The 17324-nt window shown below is 36.3% G+C and overlaps 1 protein-coding gene across 1 annotated transcript; it reads right to left on the minus strand.

Moving 5' to 3' along the window:
* Positions 1–16147: 16147 nt before the first annotated feature.
* On the minus strand, positions 16148–16897 carry LOC137255288 (ATP synthase subunit a-like). Its single transcript, XM_067792741.1, has one exon. The coding sequence runs from the start codon at positions 16895–16897 to the stop codon at positions 16148–16150; it is 750 nt and encodes a 249-aa protein (XP_067648842.1).
* Between the last annotated feature and the right edge of the window lie 427 nt (positions 16898–17324).

Genomic DNA, 17324 nt, shown 5'->3' on the forward strand with positions numbered 1-17324 from the left:
GATGTAAATGTAGTAGATGCAGAAGTAGTAGTAAATGTCGTGGTAGATGTAAATGCAGTAGATGCAGAAGTAGTAGTAAATGTCGTGGTAGATGTAAATGCAGTAGATGCAGAAGTAGTAGTAAATGTCGTGGTAGATGTAAATGTAGTAGATGCAGAAGTAGTAGTAAATGTCGTGGTAGATGTAAATGCAGTAGATGCAGAAGTAGTAGTAAATGTCGTGGTAGATGTAAATGCAGTAGATGCAGAAGTAGTAGTAAATGTTGTAGTAGATGTAAATGTAGTAGATGCAGTAGTAGTAGTAAATGTCGTGGTAGATGTAAATGTAGTAGATGCAGTAGTAGTAGTAAATGTCGTGGTAAATGTAAATGCAGTAGATGCAGAAGTAGTAGTAAATGTCGTGGTAGATGTAAATGTAGTAGATGCAGAAGTAGTAGTAAATGTCGTGGTAGATGTAAATGCAGTAGATGCAGAAGTAGTAGTAAATGTCGTGGTAGATGTAAATGCAGTAGATGCAGAAGTAGTAGTAAATGTTGTAGTAGATGTAAATGTAGTAGATGCAGTAGTAGTAGTAAATGTCGTGGTAGATGTAAATGTAGTAGATGCAGTAGTAGTAGTAAATGTCGTAGTAGATGTAAATGTAGTAGATGCAGAAGTGGTAGTAAATGTCGTGGTAAATGTAAATGTAGTAGATGCAGTAGTAGTAGTAAATGTCGTGGTAGATGTAAATGCAGTAGATGCAGAAGTAGTAGTAAATGTCGTGGTAGATGTAAATGCAGTAGATGCAAAAGTAGTAGTAAATGTTGTAGTAGATGTAAATGTAGTAGATGCAGAAGTGGTAGTAAATGTCGTGGTAGATGTAAATGTAGTAGATGCAGTAGTAGTAGTAAATGTCGTAGTAGATGTAAATGTAGTAGATGCAGAAGTGGTAGTAAATGTCGTGGTAAATGTAAATGTGGTAGATGCAGTAGTAGTAGTAAATGTCGTGGTAGATGTAAATGCAGTAGATGCAGAAGTAGTAGTAAATGTCGTGGTAGATGTAAATGTAGTAGATGCAGTAGTAGTAGTAAATGTCGTGGTAGATGTAAATGTAGTAGATGCAGTAGTAGTAGTAAATGTCGTGGTAAATGTAAATGTAGTAGATGCAGTAGTAGTAGTAAATGTCGTGGTAGATGTAAATGCAGTAGATGCAGAAGTAGTAGTAAATGTCGTAGTAGATGTAAATGCAGTAGATGCAGTAGTAGTAGTAAATGTCGTGGTAAATGTAAATGTAGTAGATGCAGAAGTAGTAGTAAATGTCGTGGTAGATGTAAATGCAGTAGATGCAGTAGTAGTAGTAAATGTCGTGGTAGATGTAAATGTAGTAGATGCAGAAGTAGTAGTAAATGTCGTGGTAGATGTAAATGTAGTAGATGCAGAAGTAGTAGTAAATGTCGTGGTAGATGTAAATGCAGTAGATGCAGAAGTAGTAGTAAATGTCGTGGTAGATGTAAATGTAGTAGATTGAGAAGTAGTAGTAAATATCGTGGTAGATGTAAATGCAGTAGATGCAGAAGTAGTAGTAAATGTCGTGGTAGATGTAAATGTAGTAGATGCAGAAGTAGTAGTAAATGTCGTGGTAAATGTAAATGTAGTAGATGCAGTAGTAGTAGTAAATGTCGTGGTAGATGTAAATGTAGTAGATGCAGAAGTAGTAGTAAATGTCGTGGTATATGTAAATGTAGTAGATGCAGAAGTAGTAGTAAATGTCGTGGTAGATGTAAATGCAGTAGATGCAGAAGTAGTAGTAAATGTCGTGGTAGATGTAAATGTAGTAGATGCAGAAGTGGTAGTAAATGTCGTGGTAGATGTAAATGTAGTAGATGCAGAAGTAGTAGTAAATGTCGTGGTAGATGTAAATGTAGTAGATGCAGAAGTAGTAGTAAATGTCGTGGTAGATGTAAATGTAGTAGATGCAGAAGTGGTAGTAAATGTCGTGGTAGATGTAAATGTAGTAGATGTAGAAGTAGTAGTAAATGTCGTGGTAGATGTAAATGTAGTAGATGCAGAAGTAGTAGTAAATGTCGTGGTAGATGTAAATGTAGATGCAGAAGTAGTAGTAAATGTCGTGGTAAATGTAAATGTAGTAGATGCAGAAGTGGTTGTAAATGTCGTGGTAGATGTAAATGTAGTAGATGCAGAAGTAGTAGTAAATGTCGTGGTAGATGTACATGTAGTAGATGCAGAAGTGGTAGTAAATGTCGTGGTAGATGTAAATGTAGTAGATGCAGAAGTAGTAGTAAATGTTGTGGTAGATGTAAATGTAGTAGATGCAGTAGTAGTAGTAAATGTCGTGGTAAATGTAAATGCAGTAGATGTAGAAGTAGTAGTAAATGTCGTGGTAGATGTAAATGTAGTAGATGCAGAAGTAGTAGTAAATGTCGTGGTAGATGTAAATGCAGTAGATGCAGAAGTAGTAGTAAATGTCGTGGTAGATGTAAATGCAGTAGATGCAGAAGTAGTAGTAAATGTCGTGGTAGATGTAAATGTAGTAGATGCAGAAGTAGTAGTAAATGTCGTGGTAGATGTAAATGCAGTAGATGCAGAAGTAGTAGTAAATGTCGTGGTAGATGTAAATGCAGTAGATGCAGAAGTAGTAGTAAATGTTGTAGTAGATGTAAATGTAGTAGATGCAGTAGTAGTAGTAAATGTCGTGGTAGATGTAAATGTAGTAGATGCAGTAGTAGTAGTAAATGTCGTAGTAGATGTAAATGTAGTAGATGCAGAAGTGGTAGTAAATGTCGTGGTAAATGTAAATGTAGTAGATGCAGTAGTAGTAGTAAATGTCGTGGTAGATGTAAATGCAGTAGATGCAGAAGTAGTAGTAAATGTCGTGGTAGATGTAAATGCAGTAGATGCAGAAGTAGTAGTAAATGTTGTAGTAGATGTAAATGCAGTAGATGCAGAAGTAGTAGTAAATGTCGTGGTAGATGTAAATGTAGTAGATGCAGTAGTAGTAGTAAATGTCGTAGTAGATGTAAATGTAGTAGATGCAGAAGTGGTAGTAAATGTCGTGGTAAAAGTAAATGTGGTAGATGCAGTAGTAGTAGTAAATGTCGTGGTAGATGTAAATGCAGTAGATGCAGAAGTAGTAGTAAATGTCGTAGTAGATGTAAATGTAGTAGATGCAGTAGTAGTAGTAAATGTCGTGGTAGATGTAAATGCAGTAGATGCAGAAGTAGTAGTAAATGTCGTGGTAAATGTAAATGTAGTAGATGCAGTAGTAGTAGTAAATGTCGTGGTAGATGTAAATGTAGTAGATGCAGTAGTAGTAGTAAATGTCGTGGTAAATGTAAATGTAGTAGATGCAGTAGTAGTAGTAAATGTCGTGGTAGATGTAAATGCAGTAGATGCAGAAGTAGTAGTAAATGTCGTAGTAGATGTAAATGTAGTAGATGCAGTAGTAGTAGTAAATGTCGTGGTAAATGTAAATGTAGTAGATGCAGAAGTAGTAGTAAATGTCGTGGTAGATGTAAATGTAGTAGATGCAGTAGTAGTAGTAAATGTCGTGGTAGATGTAAATGCAGTAGATGCAGAAGTAGTAGTAAATGTCGTGGTAGATGTAAATGTAGTAGATGCAGAAGTAGTAGTAAATGTTGTAGTAGATGTAAATGCAGTAGATGCAGAAGTAGTAGTAAATGTCGTGGTAGATGTAAATGTAGTAGATGCAGTAGTAGTAGTAAATGTCGTAGTAGATGTAAATGTAGTAGATGCAGAAGTGGTAGTAAATGTCGTGGTAAAAGTAAATGTGGTAGATGCAGTAGTAGTAGTAAATGTCGTGGTAGATGTAAATGCAGTAGATGCAGAAGTAGTAGTAAATGTCGTAGTAGATGTAAATGTAGTAGATGCAGTAGTAGTAGTAAATGTCGTGGTAGATGTAAATGCAGTAGATGCAGAAGTAGTAGTAAATGTCGTGGTAAATGTAAATGTAGTAGATGCAGTAGTAGTAGTAAATGTCGTGGTAGATGTAAATGTAGTAGATGCAGTAGTAGTAGTAAATGTCGTGGTAAATGTAAATGTAGTAGATGCAGTAGTAGTAGTAAATGTCGTGGTAGATGTAAATGCAGTAGATGCAGAAGTAGTAGTAAATGTCGTAGTAGATGTAAATGTAGTAGATGCAGTAGTAGTAGTAAATGTCGTGGTAAATGTAAATGTAGTAGATGCAGAAGTAGTAGTAAATGTCGTGGTAGATGTAAATGCAGTAGATGCAGTAGTAGTAGTAAATGTCGTGGTAGATGTAAATGTAGTAGATGCAGAAGTAGTAGTAAATGTCGTGGTAGATGTAAATGTAGTAGATGCAGAAGTAGTAGTAAATGTCGTGGTAGATGTAAATGCAGTAGATGCAGAAGTAGTAGTAAATGTCGTGGTAGATGTAAATGTAGTAGATGCAGAAGTAGTAGTAAATATCGTGGTAGATGTAAATGCAGTAGATGCAGAAGTAGTAGTAAATGTCGTGGTAGATGTAAATGTAGTAGATGCAGAAGTAGTAGTAAATGTCGTGGTAAATGTAAATGTAGTAGATGCAGTAGTAGTAGTAAATGTCGTGGTAGATGTAAATGTAGTAGATGCAGAAGTAGTAGTAAATGTCGTGGTATATGTAAATGTAGTAGATGCAGAAGTAGTAGTAAATGTCGTGGTAGATGTAAATGCAGTAGATGCAGAAGTAGTAGTAAATGTCGTGGTAGATGTAAATGTAGTAGATGCAGAAGTGGTAGTAAATGTCGTGGTAGATGTAAATGTAGTAGATGCAGAAGTAGTAGTAAATGTCGTGGTAGATGTAAATGTCGATGCAGAAGTAGTAGTAAATGTCGTGGTAGATGTAAATGTAGTAGATGCAGAAGTAGTAGTAAATGTCGTGGTAGATGTAAATGTAGTAGATGCAGAAGTAGTAGTAAATGTCGTGGTAGATGTAAATGTAGTAGATGCAGAAGTAGTAGTAAATGTCGTGGTAGATGTAAATGTAGTAGATGCAGAAGTGGTAGTAAATGTCGTGGTAGATGTAAATGTAGTAGATGCAGAAGTAGTAGTAAATGTCGTGGTAGATGTAAATGTAGTAGATGCAGAAGTAGTAGTAAATGTCGTGGTAGATGTAAATGTAGATGCAGAAGTAGTAGTAAATGTCGTGGTAAATGTAAATGTAGTAGATGCAGAAGTGGTTGTAAATGTCGTGGTAGATGTAAATGTAGTAGATGCAGAAGTAGTAGTAAATGTCGTGGTAGATGTAAATGTAGTAGATGCAGAAGTGGTAGTAAATGTCGTGGTAGATGTAAATGTAGTAGATGCAGAAGTAGTAGTAAATGTTGTGGTAGATGTAAATGTAGTAGATGCAGAAGTAGTAGTAAATGTCGTGGTAGATGTAAATGTAGTAGATGCAGTAGTAGTAGTAAATGTCGTGGTAGATGTAAATGTAGATGCAGAAGTAGTAGTAAATGTCGTGGTAGATGTAAATGTAGTAGATGCAGAAGTAGTAGTAAATGTCGTGGTAGATGTAAATGTAGTAGATGCAGAAGTAGTAGTAAATGTCGTGGTAGATGTAAATGTAATAGATGCAGAAGTAGTAGTAAATGTCGTGGTAGATGTAAATGTAGTAGATGCAGTAGTAGTAGTAAATGTCGTGGTAGATGTAAATGTAGTAGATGCAGTAGTAGTAGTAAATGTCGTGGTAGATGTAAATGCAGTAGATGCAGAAGTAGTAGTAAATGTCGTGGTAGATGTAAATGCAGTAGATGCAGAAGTGGTAGTAAATGTCGTGGTAGATGTAAATGTAGTAGATGCAGAAGTAGTAGTAAATGTCGTGGTAGATGTAAATGTCGATGCAGAAGTAGTAGTAAATGTCGTGGTAGATGTAAATGTAGTAGATGCAGAAGTAGTAGTAAATGTCGTGGTAGATGTAAATGCAGTAGATGCAGAAGTAGTAGTAAATGTCGTGGTAGATGTAAATGTAGTAGATGCAGAAGTAGTAGTAAATATCGTGGTAGATGTAAATGTAGTAGATGCAGTAGTAGTAGTAAATGTCGTGGTAGATGTAAATGTAATAGATGCAGAAGTAGTAGTAAATGTCGTGGTAGATGTAAATGTAGTAGATGCAGTAGTAGTAGTAAATGTCGTGGTAGATGTAAATGTAGTAGATGCAGAAGTAGTAGTAAATGTTGTGGTAGATGTAAATGTAGTAGATGCAGTAGTAGTAGTAAATGTCGTGGTAAATGTAAATGCAGTAGATGTAGAAGTAGTAGTAATTGTCGTGGTAGATGTAAATGTAGTAGATGCAGAAGTAGTAGTAAATGTCGTGGTAGATGTAAATGCAGTAGATGCAGAAGTAGTAGTAAATGTCGTGGTAAATGTAAATGCAGTAGATGTAGAAGTAGTAGTAATTGTCGTGGTAGATGTAAATGTAGTAGATGCAGAAGTAGTAGTAAATGTTGTGGTAGATGTAAATGTAGTAGATGCAGTAGTAGTAGTAAATGTCGTGGTAAATGTAAATGCAGTAGATGTAGAAGTAGTAGTAATTGTCGTGGTAGATGTAAATGTAGTAGATGCAGAAGTAGTAGTAAATGTCGTGGTAGATGTAAATGCAGTAGATGCTGAAGTAGTAGTAAATGTCGTGGTAGATGTAAATGTAGTAGATGCAGAAGTAGTAGTAAATGTCGTGGTAGATGTAAATGTAGTAGATGCAGAAGTAGTAGTAAATGTCGTAGTAGATGTAAATGTAGTAGATGCAGAAGTAGTAGTAAATGTCGTAGTAGATGTAAATGTAGTAGATGCAGAAGTAGTAGTAAATGTCGTGGTAGATGTAAATGTAGTAGATGCAGAAGTAGTAGTAAATGTCGTGGTAGATGTTAATGTAATAGATGCAGAAGTAGTAGTAAATGTCGTGGTAGATGTAAATGTAGTAGATGCAGAAGTATTAGTGAATGTCGTGGTAGATGTAAATGTAGTAGATGCAGAAGTGGTAGTAAATGTCGTGGTAGATGTAAATGTAGTAGATGCAGAAGTAGTAGTAAATGTCGTGGTAGATGTAAATGCAGTAGATGCAGAAGTAGTAGTAAATGTCGTGGTAGATGTAAATGCAGTAGATGCAGAAGTAGTAGTAAATGTCGTGGTAGATGTAAATGCAGTAGATGCAGAAGTAGTAGTGAATGTCGTGGTAGATGTAAATGTAGTAGATGCAGAAGTAGTAGTAAATGTCGTGGTAGATGTAAATGTAGTAGATGCAGTAGTAGTAGTAAATGTCGTGGTAGATGTAAATGTAGTAGATGCAGTAGTAGTAGTAAATGTCGTGGTAAATGTAAATGTAGTAGATGCAGTAGTAGTAGTAAATGTCGTGGTAGATGTAAATGCAGTAGATGCAGAAGTAGTAGTAAATGTCGTGGTAGATGTAAATGTAGTAGATGCAGTAGTAGTAGTAAATGTCGTGGTAAATGTAAATGTAGTAGATGCAGAAGTAGTAGTAAATGTCGTGGTAGATGTAAATGCAGTAGATGCAGTAGTAGTAGTAAATGTCGTGGTAGATGTAAATGTAGTAGATGCAGAAGTAGTAGTAAATGTCGTGGTAGATGTAAATGTAGTAGATGCAGAAGTAGTAGTAAATGTCGTGGTAGATGTAAATGCAGTAGATGCAGAAGTAGTAGTAAATGTCGTGGTAGATGTAAATGTAGTAGATGCAGAAGTAGTAGTAAATATCGTGGTAGATGTAAATGTAGTAGATGCAGAAGTAGTAGTAAATGTCGTGGTAGATGTAAATGTAGTAGATGCAGAAGTAGTAGTAAATGTCGTGGTAAATGTAAATGTAGTAGATGCAGTAGTAGTAGTAAATGTCGTGGTAGATGTAAATGTAGTAGATGCAGAAGTAGTAGTAAATGTCGTGGTATATGTAAATGTAGTAGATGCAGAAGTAGTAGTAAATGTCGTGGTAGATGTAAATGCAGTAGATGCAGAAGTAGTAGTAAATGTCGTGGTAGATGTAAATGTAGTAGATGCAGAAGTGGTAGTAAATGTCGTGGTAGATGTAAATGTAGTAGATGCAGAAGTAGTAGTAAATGTCGTGGTAGATGTAAATGTCGATGCAGAAGTAGTAGTAAATGTCGTGGTAGATGTAAATGTAGTAGATGCAGAAGTAGTAGTAAATGTCGTGGTAGATGTAAATGTAGTAGATGCAGAAGTAGTAGTAAATGTCGTGGTAGATGTAAATGTAGTAGATGCAGAAGTAGTAGTAAATGTCGTGGTAGATGTAAATGTAGTAGATGCAGAAGTGGTAGTAAATGTCGTGGTAGATGTAAATGTAGTAGATGCAGAAGTAGTAGTAAATGTCGTGGTAGATGTAAATGTAGTAGATGCAGAAGTAGTAGTAAATGTCGTGGTAGATGTAAATGTAGATGCAGAAGTAGTAGTAAATGTCGTGGTAAATGTAAATGTAGTAGATGCAGAAGTGGTTGTAAATGTCGTGGTAGATGTAAATGTAGTAGATGCAGAAGTAGTAGTAAATGTCGTGGTAGATGTAAATGTAGTAGATGCAGAAGTGGTAGTAAATGTCGTGGTAGATGTAAATGTAGTAGATGCAGAAGTAGTAGTAAATGTTGTGGTAGATGTAAATGTAGTAGATGCAGAAGTAGTAGTAAATGTCGTGGTAGATGTAAATGTAGTAGATGCAGTAGTAGTAGTAAATGTCGTGGTAGATGTAAATGTAGATGCAGAAGTAGTAGTAAATGTCGTGGTAGATGTAAATGTAGTAGATGCAGAAGTAGTAGTAAATGTCGTGGTAGATGTAAATGTAGTAGATGCAGAAGTAGTAGTAAATGTCGTGGTAGATGTAAATGTAATAGATGCAGAAGTAGTAGTAAATGTCGTGGTAGATGTAAATGTAGTAGATGCAGTAGTAGTAGTAAATGTCGTGGTAGATGTAAATGTAGTAGATGCAGTAGTAGTAGTAAATGTCGTGGTAGATGTAAATGCAGTAGATGCAGAAGTAGTAGTAAATGTCGTGGTAGATGTAAATGCAGTAGATGCAGAAGTAGTAGTAAATGTCGTGGTAGATGTAAATGCAGTAGATGCAGAAGTGGTAGTAAATGTCGTGGTAGATGTAAATGTAGTAGATGCAGAAGTAGTAGTAAATGTCGTGGTAGATGTAAATGTAGTAGATGCAGAAGTAGTAGTAAATGTCGTGGTAGATGTAAATGCAGTAGATGCAGAAGTAGTAGTAAATGTCGTGGTAGATGTAAATGTAGTAGATGCAGAAGTAGTAGTAAATATCGTGGTAGATGTAAATGTAGTAGATGCAGTAGTAGTAGTAAATGTCGTGGTAGATGTAAATGTAATAGATGCAGAAGTAGTAGTAAATGTCGTGGTAGATGTAAATGTAGTAGATGCAGTAGTAGTAGTAAATGTCGTGGTAGATGTAAATGTAGTAGATGCAGAAGTAGTAGTAAATGTCGTGGTAGATGTAAATGTAGTAGATGCAGAAGTAGTAGTAAATGTCGTGGTAGATGTAAATGTAGTAGATGCAGTAGTAGTAGTAAATGTCGTGGTAAATGTAAATGCAGTAGATGTAGAAGTAGTAGTAAATGTCGTGGTAGATGTAAATGCAGAAGTAGTAGTAAATGTCGTGGTAGATGTAAATGCAGTAGATGCAGAAGTAGTAGTAAATGTCGTGGTAGATGTAAATGTAGTAGATGCAGAAGTAGTAGTAAATGTCGTGGTAGATGTAAATGTAGTAGATGCAGAAGTAGTAGTAAATGTCGTAGTAGATGTAAATGTAGTAGATGCAGAAGTAGTAGTAAATGTCGTAGTAGATGTAAATGTAGTAGATGCAGAAGTAGTAGTAAATGTCGTGGTAGATGTAAATGTAGTAGATGCAGAAGTAGTAGTAAATGTCGTGGTAGATGTTAATGTAATAGATGCAGAAGTAGTAGTAAATGTCGTGGTAGATGTAAATGTAGTAGATGCAGAAGTATTAGTGAATGTCGTGGTAGATGTAAATGTAGTAGATGCAGAAGTGGTAGTAAATGTCGTGGTAGATGTAAATGTAGTAGATGCAGAAGTAGTAGTAAATGTCGTGGTAGATGTAAATGCAGTAGATGCAGAAGTAGTAGTAAATGTCGTGGTAGATGTAAATGCAGTAGATGCAGAAGTAGTAGTAAATGTCGTGGTAGATGTAAATGCAGTAGATGCAGAAGTAGTAGTGAATGTCGTGGTAGATGTAAATGTAGTAGATGCAGAAGTAGTAGTAAATGTCGTGGTAAATGTAAATGTAGTAGATGCAGTAGTAGTAGTAAATGTCGTGGTAGATGTAAATGTAGTAGATGCAGTAGTAGTAGTAAATGTCGTGGTAAATGTAAATGTAGTAGATGCAGTAGTAGTAGTAAATGTCGTGGTAGATGTAAATGCAGTAGATGCAGAAGTAGTAGTAAATGTCGTAGTAGATGTAAATGTAGTAGATGCAGTAGTAGTAGTAAATGTCGTGGTAAATGTAAATGTAGTAGATGCAGAAGTAGTAGTAAATGTCGTGGTAGATGTAAATGCAGTAGATGCAGTAGTAGTAGTAAATGTCGTGGTAGATGTAAATGTAGTAGATGCAGAAGTAGTAGTAAATGTCGTGGTAGATGTAAATGTAGTAGATGCAGAAGTAGTAGTAAATGTCGTGGTAGATGTAAATGCAGTAGATGCAGAAGTAGTAGTAAATGTCGTGGTAGATGTAAATGTAGTAGATGCAGAAGTAGTAGTAAATGTCGTGGTAGATGTAAATGCAGTAGATGCAGAAGTAGTAGTAAATGTCGTGGTAGATGTAAATGTAGTAGATGCAGAAGTAGTAGTAAATGTCGTGGTAAATGTAAATGTAGTAGATGCAGTAGTAGTAGTAAATGTCGTGGTAGATGTAAATGTAGTAGATGCAGAAGTAGTAGTAAATGTCGTGGTATATGTAAATGTAGTAGATGCAGAAGTAGTAGTAAATGTCGTGGTAGATGTAAATGCAGTAGATGCAGAAGTAGTAGTAAATGTCGTGGTAGATGTAAATGTAGTAGATGCAGAAGTGGTAGTAAATGTCGTGGTAGATGTAAATGTAGTAGATGCAGAAGTAGTAGTAAATGTCGTGGTAGATGTAAATGTCGATGCAGAAGTAGTAGTAAATGTCGTGGTAGATGTAAATGTAGTAGATGCAGAAGTGGTAGTAAATGTCGTGGTAGATGTAAATGTAGTAGATGCAGAAGTAGTAGTAAATGTCGTGGTAGATGTAAATGTAGTAGATGCAGAAGTAGTAGTAAATGTCGTGGTAGATGTAAATGTAGATGCAGAAGTAGTAGTAAATGTCGTGGTAAATGTAAATGTAGTAGATGCAGAAGTGGTTGTAAATGTCGTGGTAGATGTAAATGTAGTAGATGCAGAAGTAGTTGTAAATGTCGTGGTAGATGTAAATGTAGTAGATGCAGAAGTGGTAGTAAATGTCGTGGTAGATGTAAATGTAGTAGATGCAGAAGTAGTAGTAAATGTTGTGGTAGATGTAAATGTAGTAGATGCAGAAGTAGTAGTAAATGTCGTGGTAGATGTAAATGTAGTAGATGCAGTAGTAGTAGTAAATGTCGTGGTAGATGTAAATGTAGTAGATGCAGAAGTAGTAGTAAATGTCGTGGTAGATGTAAATGTAGTAGATGCAGAAGTAGTAGTAAATGTCGTGGTAGATGTAAATGTAGTAGATGCAGAAGTAGTAGTAAATGTCGTGGTAGATGTAAATGTAATAGATGCAGAAGTAGTAGTAAATGTCGTGGTAGATGTAAATGTAGTAGATGCAGTAGTAGTAGTAAATGTCGTGGTAGATGTAAATGTAGTAGATGCAGAAGTAGTAGTAAATGTCGTGGTAGATGTAAATGCAGTAGATGCAGAAGTAGTAGTAAATGTCGTGGTAGATGTAAATGTAGTAGATGCAGAAGTAGTAGTAAATATCGTGGTAGATGTAAATGTAGTAGATGCAGTAGTAGTAGTAAATGTCGTGGTAGATGTAAATGTAATAGATGCAGAAGTAGTAGTAAATGTCGTGGTAGATGTAAATGTAGTAGATGCAGTAGTAGTAGTAAATGTCGTGGTAGATGTAAATGCAGTAGATGCAGTAGTAGTAGTAAATGTCGTGGTAGATGTAAATGCAGTAGATGCAGAAGTAGTAGTAAATGTCGTGGTAGATGTAAATGTAGTAGATGCAGTAGTAGTAGTAAATGTCGTGGTAGATGTAAATGTAGTAGATGCAGTAGTAGTAGTAAATGTCGTGGTAGATGTAAATGTAGTAGATGCAGAAGTAGTAGTAAATGTCGTGGTAGATGTAAATGTAGTAGATGCAGAAGTAGTAGTAAATGTCGTGGTAGATGTAAATGTAGTAGATGCAGAAGTAGTAGTAAATGTCGTGGTAGATGTAAATGTAGTAGATGCAGAAGTAGTAGTAAATGTCGTGGTAGATGTAAATGCAGTAGATGCAGAAGTAGTAGTGAATGTCGTGGTAGATGTAAATGCAGTAGATGCAGAAGTAGTAGTAAATGTCGTAGTAGATGTAAATGTAGTAGATGCAGTAGTAGTAGTGAATGTCGTGGTAGATGTAAATGTAGTAGATGCAGAAGTAGTAGTAAATGTCGTGGTAGATGTAAATGTAGTAGATGCAGTAGTAGTAGTAAATGTCGTGGTAAATGTAAATGTAGTAGATGCAGAAGTAGTAGTAAATGTCGTGGTAGATGTACATGTAGTAGATGCAGAAGTAGTAGTGAATGTCGTGGTAGATGTAAATGTAGTAGATGCAGAAGTAGTAGTAAATGTCGTGGTAGATGTAAATGTAGTAGATGCAGAAGTAGTAGTAAATGTCGTGGTAGATGTAAATGTAGTAGATGCAGTAGTAGTAGTAAATGTCGTGGTAGATGTAAATGTAGTAGATGCAGAAGTAGTAGTAAATGTCGTGGTAGATGTAAATGTAGTAGATGCAGAAGTAGTAGTAAATGTCGTGGTAGATGTAAATGTAGTAGATGCAGAAGTGGTAGTGAATGTCGTGGTAAATGTAAATGTAGTAGATGCAGTAGTAGTAGTAAATGTCGTGGTAGATGTAAATGCAGTAGATGCAGAAGTAGTAGTAAATGTCGTGGTAGATGTAAATGCAGTAGATGCAGAAGTAGTAGTAAATGTTGTAGTAGATGTAAATGTAGTAGATGCAGAAGTGGTAGTAAATGTCGTGGTAGATGTAAATGTAGTAGATGCAGTAGTAGTAGTAAATGTCGTAGTAGATGTAAATGTAGTAGATGCAGAAGTGGTAGTAAATGTCGTGGTAAATGTAAATGTAGTAGATGCAGTAGTAGTAGTAAATGTCGTGGTAGATGTAAATGCAGTAGATGCAGAAGTAGTAGTAAATGTCGTAGTAGATGTAAATGTAGTAGATGCAGTAGTAGTAGTAAATGTCGTGGTAGATGTAAATGCAGTAGATGCAGAAGTAGTAGTAAATGTCGTGGTAAATGTAAATGTAGTAGATGCAGTAGTAGTAGTAAATGTCGTGGTAGATGTAAATGTAGTAGATGCAGAAGTAGTAGTAAATGTCGTGGTAAATGTAAATGTAGTAGATGCAGTAGTAGTAGTAAATGTCGTGGTAGATGTAAATGCAGTAGATGCAGAAGTAGTAGTAAATGTCGTAGTAGATGTAAATGTAGTAGATGCAGTAGTAGTAGTAAATGTCGTGGTAAATGTAAATGTAGTAGATGCAGAAGTAGTAGTAAATGTCGTGGTAGATGTAAATGCAGTAGATGCAGTAGTAGTAGTAAATGTCGTGGTAGATGTAAATGCAGTAGATGCAGTAGTAGTAGTAAATGTCGTGGTAGATGTAAATGTAGTAGATGCAGAAGTAGTAGTAAATGTCGTGGTAGATGTAAATGCAGTAGATGCAGAAGTAGTAGTAAATGTCGTGGTAGATGTAAATGTAGTAGATGCAGAAGTAGTAGTAAATATCGTGGTAGATGTAAATGCAGTAGATGCAGAAGTAGTAGTAAATGTCGTGGTAGATGTAAATGTAGTAGATGCAGAAGTAGTAGTAAATGTCGTGGTAAATGTAAATGTAGTAGATGCAGTAGTAGTAGTAAATGTCGTGGTAGATGTAAATGTAGTAGATGCAGAAGTAGTAGTAAATGTCGTGGTATATGTAAATGTAGTAGATGCAGAAGTAGTAGTAAATGTCGTGGTAGATGTAAATGCAGTAGATGCAGAAGTAGTAGTAAATGTCGTGGTAGATGTAAATGTAGTAGATGCAGAAGTGGTAGTAAATGTCGTGGTAGATGTAAATGTAGTAGATGCAGAAGTAGTAGTAAATGTCGTGGTAGATGTAAATGTAGATGCAGAAGTAGTAGTAAATGTCGTGGTAGATGTAAATGTAGTAGATGCAGAAGTAGTAGTAAATGTCGTGGTAGATGTAAATGCAGTAGATGCAGAAGTAGTAGTAAATGTCGTGGTAGATGTAAATGTAGTAGATGCAGAAGTGGTAGTAAATGTCGTGGTAGATGTAAATGTAGTAGATGCAGAAGTAGTAGTAAATGTCGTGGTAGATGTAAATGCAGTAGATGCAGAAGTAGTAGTAAATGTCGTGGTAGATGTAAATGTAGTAGATGCAGAAGTAGTAGTAAATGTCGTGGTAGATGTAAATGTAGTAGATGCAGAAGTAGTAGTTAATGTCGTGGTAGATGTAAATGTAGTAGATGCAGAAGTAGTAGTAAATGTCGTGGTAGATGTAAATGTAGTAGATGCAGAAGTGGTAGTAAATGTCGTGGTAGATGTAAATGTAGTAGATGCAGAAGTAGTAGTAAATGTCGTGGTAGATGTAAATGTAGATGCAGAAGTAGTAGTAAATGTCGTGGTAAATGTAAATGTAGTAGATGCAGAAGTAGTAGTAAATGTCGTGGTAGATGTAAATGTAGTAGATGCAGAAGTAGTAGTAAATGTCGTGGTAGATGTAAATGTAGTAGATGCAGAAGTGGTAGTAAATGTCGTGGTAGATGTAAATGTAGTAGATGCAGAAGTAGTAGTAAATGTCGTGGTAGATGTAAATGCAGTAGATGCAGTAGTAGTAGTAAATGTCGTGGTAGATGTAAATGTAGTAGATGCAGAAGTGGTAGTAATTGTCGTGGTAGATGTAAATGTAGTAGATGCAGAAGTAGTAGTAAATGTCGTGGTAGATGTAAATGCAGTAGATGCAGAAGTAGTAGTAAATGTCGTGGTAGATGTTAATGTAATAGATGCAGAAGTAGTAGTAAATGTCGTGGTAGATGTAAATGTAGTAGATGCAGAAGTGGTAGTAAATGTCGTGGTAGATGTAAATGTAGTAGATGAAGAAGTGGTAGTAAATGTCGTGGTAGATGTAAATGTAGTAGATGCAGAAGTAGTAGTAAATGTCGTGGTAGATGTAAATGCAGTAGATGCAGAAGTAGTAGTAAATGTCGTGGTAGATGTAAATGCAGTAGATGCAGAAGTAGTAGTGAATGTCGTGGTAGATGTAAATGTAGTAGATGCAGAAGTGGTAGTAAATGTCGTGGTAGATGTAAATGTAGTAGATGCAGAAGTAGTAGTGAATGTCGTGGTAGATGTAAATGCAGTAGATGCAGAAGTGGTAGTAAATGTCGTGGTAGATGTAAATGTAGTAGATGCAGAAGTAGTAGTAAATGTCGTGGTAGATGTAAATGTAGTAGATGCAGAAGTAGTAGTGAATGTCGTGGTAGATGTAAATGTAGTAGATGCAGAAGTAGTAGTGAATGTCGTGGTAGATGTAAATGCAGTAGATGCAGAAGTAGTAGTGAATGTCGTGGTAGATGTAAATGTAGTAGATGCAGAAGTAGTAGTAAATGTCGTGGTAGATGTAAATGCAGTAGATGCAGAAGTAGTAATAAATGTTGTGGTAGATGTAAATGCAGTAGATGCAGAAGTAGTAGTAAATGTCGTGGTAGATGTAAATGTAGATGGAGAAGTTAATGTAAATATGGTATATGCAGAAGTAATTTTCGTAGTAGATGTAGAGGAAGCTGTAGAAGTAAATGTCGTAGTAGATGTAGAGGAAGTAGTAGAAGTAAATGTCACAGTAGATGTCGAGGAAGTAGTGGGTAGAGGAATTAGTAGAACTAAGTGTGACAGTAGATGTAGGGGAGGTAGTAGAAGTAGATGTCGTGGTAGATGTAGAGGAAGCAGCAGAAGTAAATGTCGTGGTAGATGTAGAGGAGGCAGCAGAAGTAAATGTCGTGGTAGATGTAGAGGAGGCAGCAGAAGTAAATGTCGTGGTAGATGTAGGGGAGGCAGCAGAAGTAAATGTGACAGTAGATGTAGAGGAAGAAGTAGAAGTAAATGTTGTGGTAGATGTAGAGGAAGTAGTAGAAGTAAATGTGACAGTAGATGTAGAGGAGGCAGCAGAAGTAAATGTGACAGTAGATGTAGTAGAGGAGGCAGCAGAAGTAAATGTCGTGGTACATGTAGAGGAGGCAGCAGAAGTAAATGTTGTGGTAGATGTAGAGGAAGTAGTAGAAGTAAATGTGACAGTAGATGTAGAGGAGGCAGCAGAAGTAAATGTGACAGTAGATGTAGTAGAGGAGGCAGCAGAAGTAAATGTCGTGGTACATGTAGAGGAGGCAGCAGAAGTAAATATGACAGTAGATGTAGAGGAGGTAGTAGAAGTAAATGTGACAGTAGATGTAGTAGAGGAGGCAGCAGAAGTAAATGTGACAGTAGATGTAGAGGAGGCAGTAGAAGTAAATGTCGTGGTACATGTAGAGGAAGTAGTAGAAGTAAATGTGACAGTAGATGTAGAGGAGGCAGCAGAAGTAAATGTGACAGTAGATGTAGTAGAGGAGGCAGCAGAAGTAAATGTCGTGGTACATGTAGAGGAGGCAGCAGAAGTAAATGTCGTGGTAGATGTAGAGGAAGCTGTAGATGTAAAATGTCGTGGTAGATGTAGAGGAGGTAGTAGAAGTAAATGTGACAGTAGATGTAGAGGAGGCAGTAGAAGTAAATGTGACAGTAGATGTAGAGGAGGCAGTAGAAGTAAATGTCGTGGTAGATGTAGAGGAAGTAGTAGATGTAAATGTGACAGTAGATGTAGAGGAGGCAGTAGAAGTAAATGTCGTGGTAGATGTAGAGGAAGTAGTAGAAGTAAATGTGACAGTAGATGTAGAGGAAGAAGTAGAAGTAGATGTCGTGGTAGATGTAGGGGAGGCAGCAGAAGTAGATGTCGTGGTAGATGTAGAGGAAGTAGTAGAAGTAAATGTGACAGTAGATGTAGAGGAGGCAGCAGAAGTAAATGTGACA

This window comes from Haliotis asinina, chromosome 11, assembly GCF_037392515.1.
Source record: "Haliotis asinina isolate JCU_RB_2024 chromosome 11, JCU_Hal_asi_v2, whole genome shotgun sequence".
Taxonomy (NCBI): domain Eukaryota; kingdom Metazoa; phylum Mollusca; class Gastropoda; order Lepetellida; family Haliotidae; genus Haliotis; species Haliotis asinina.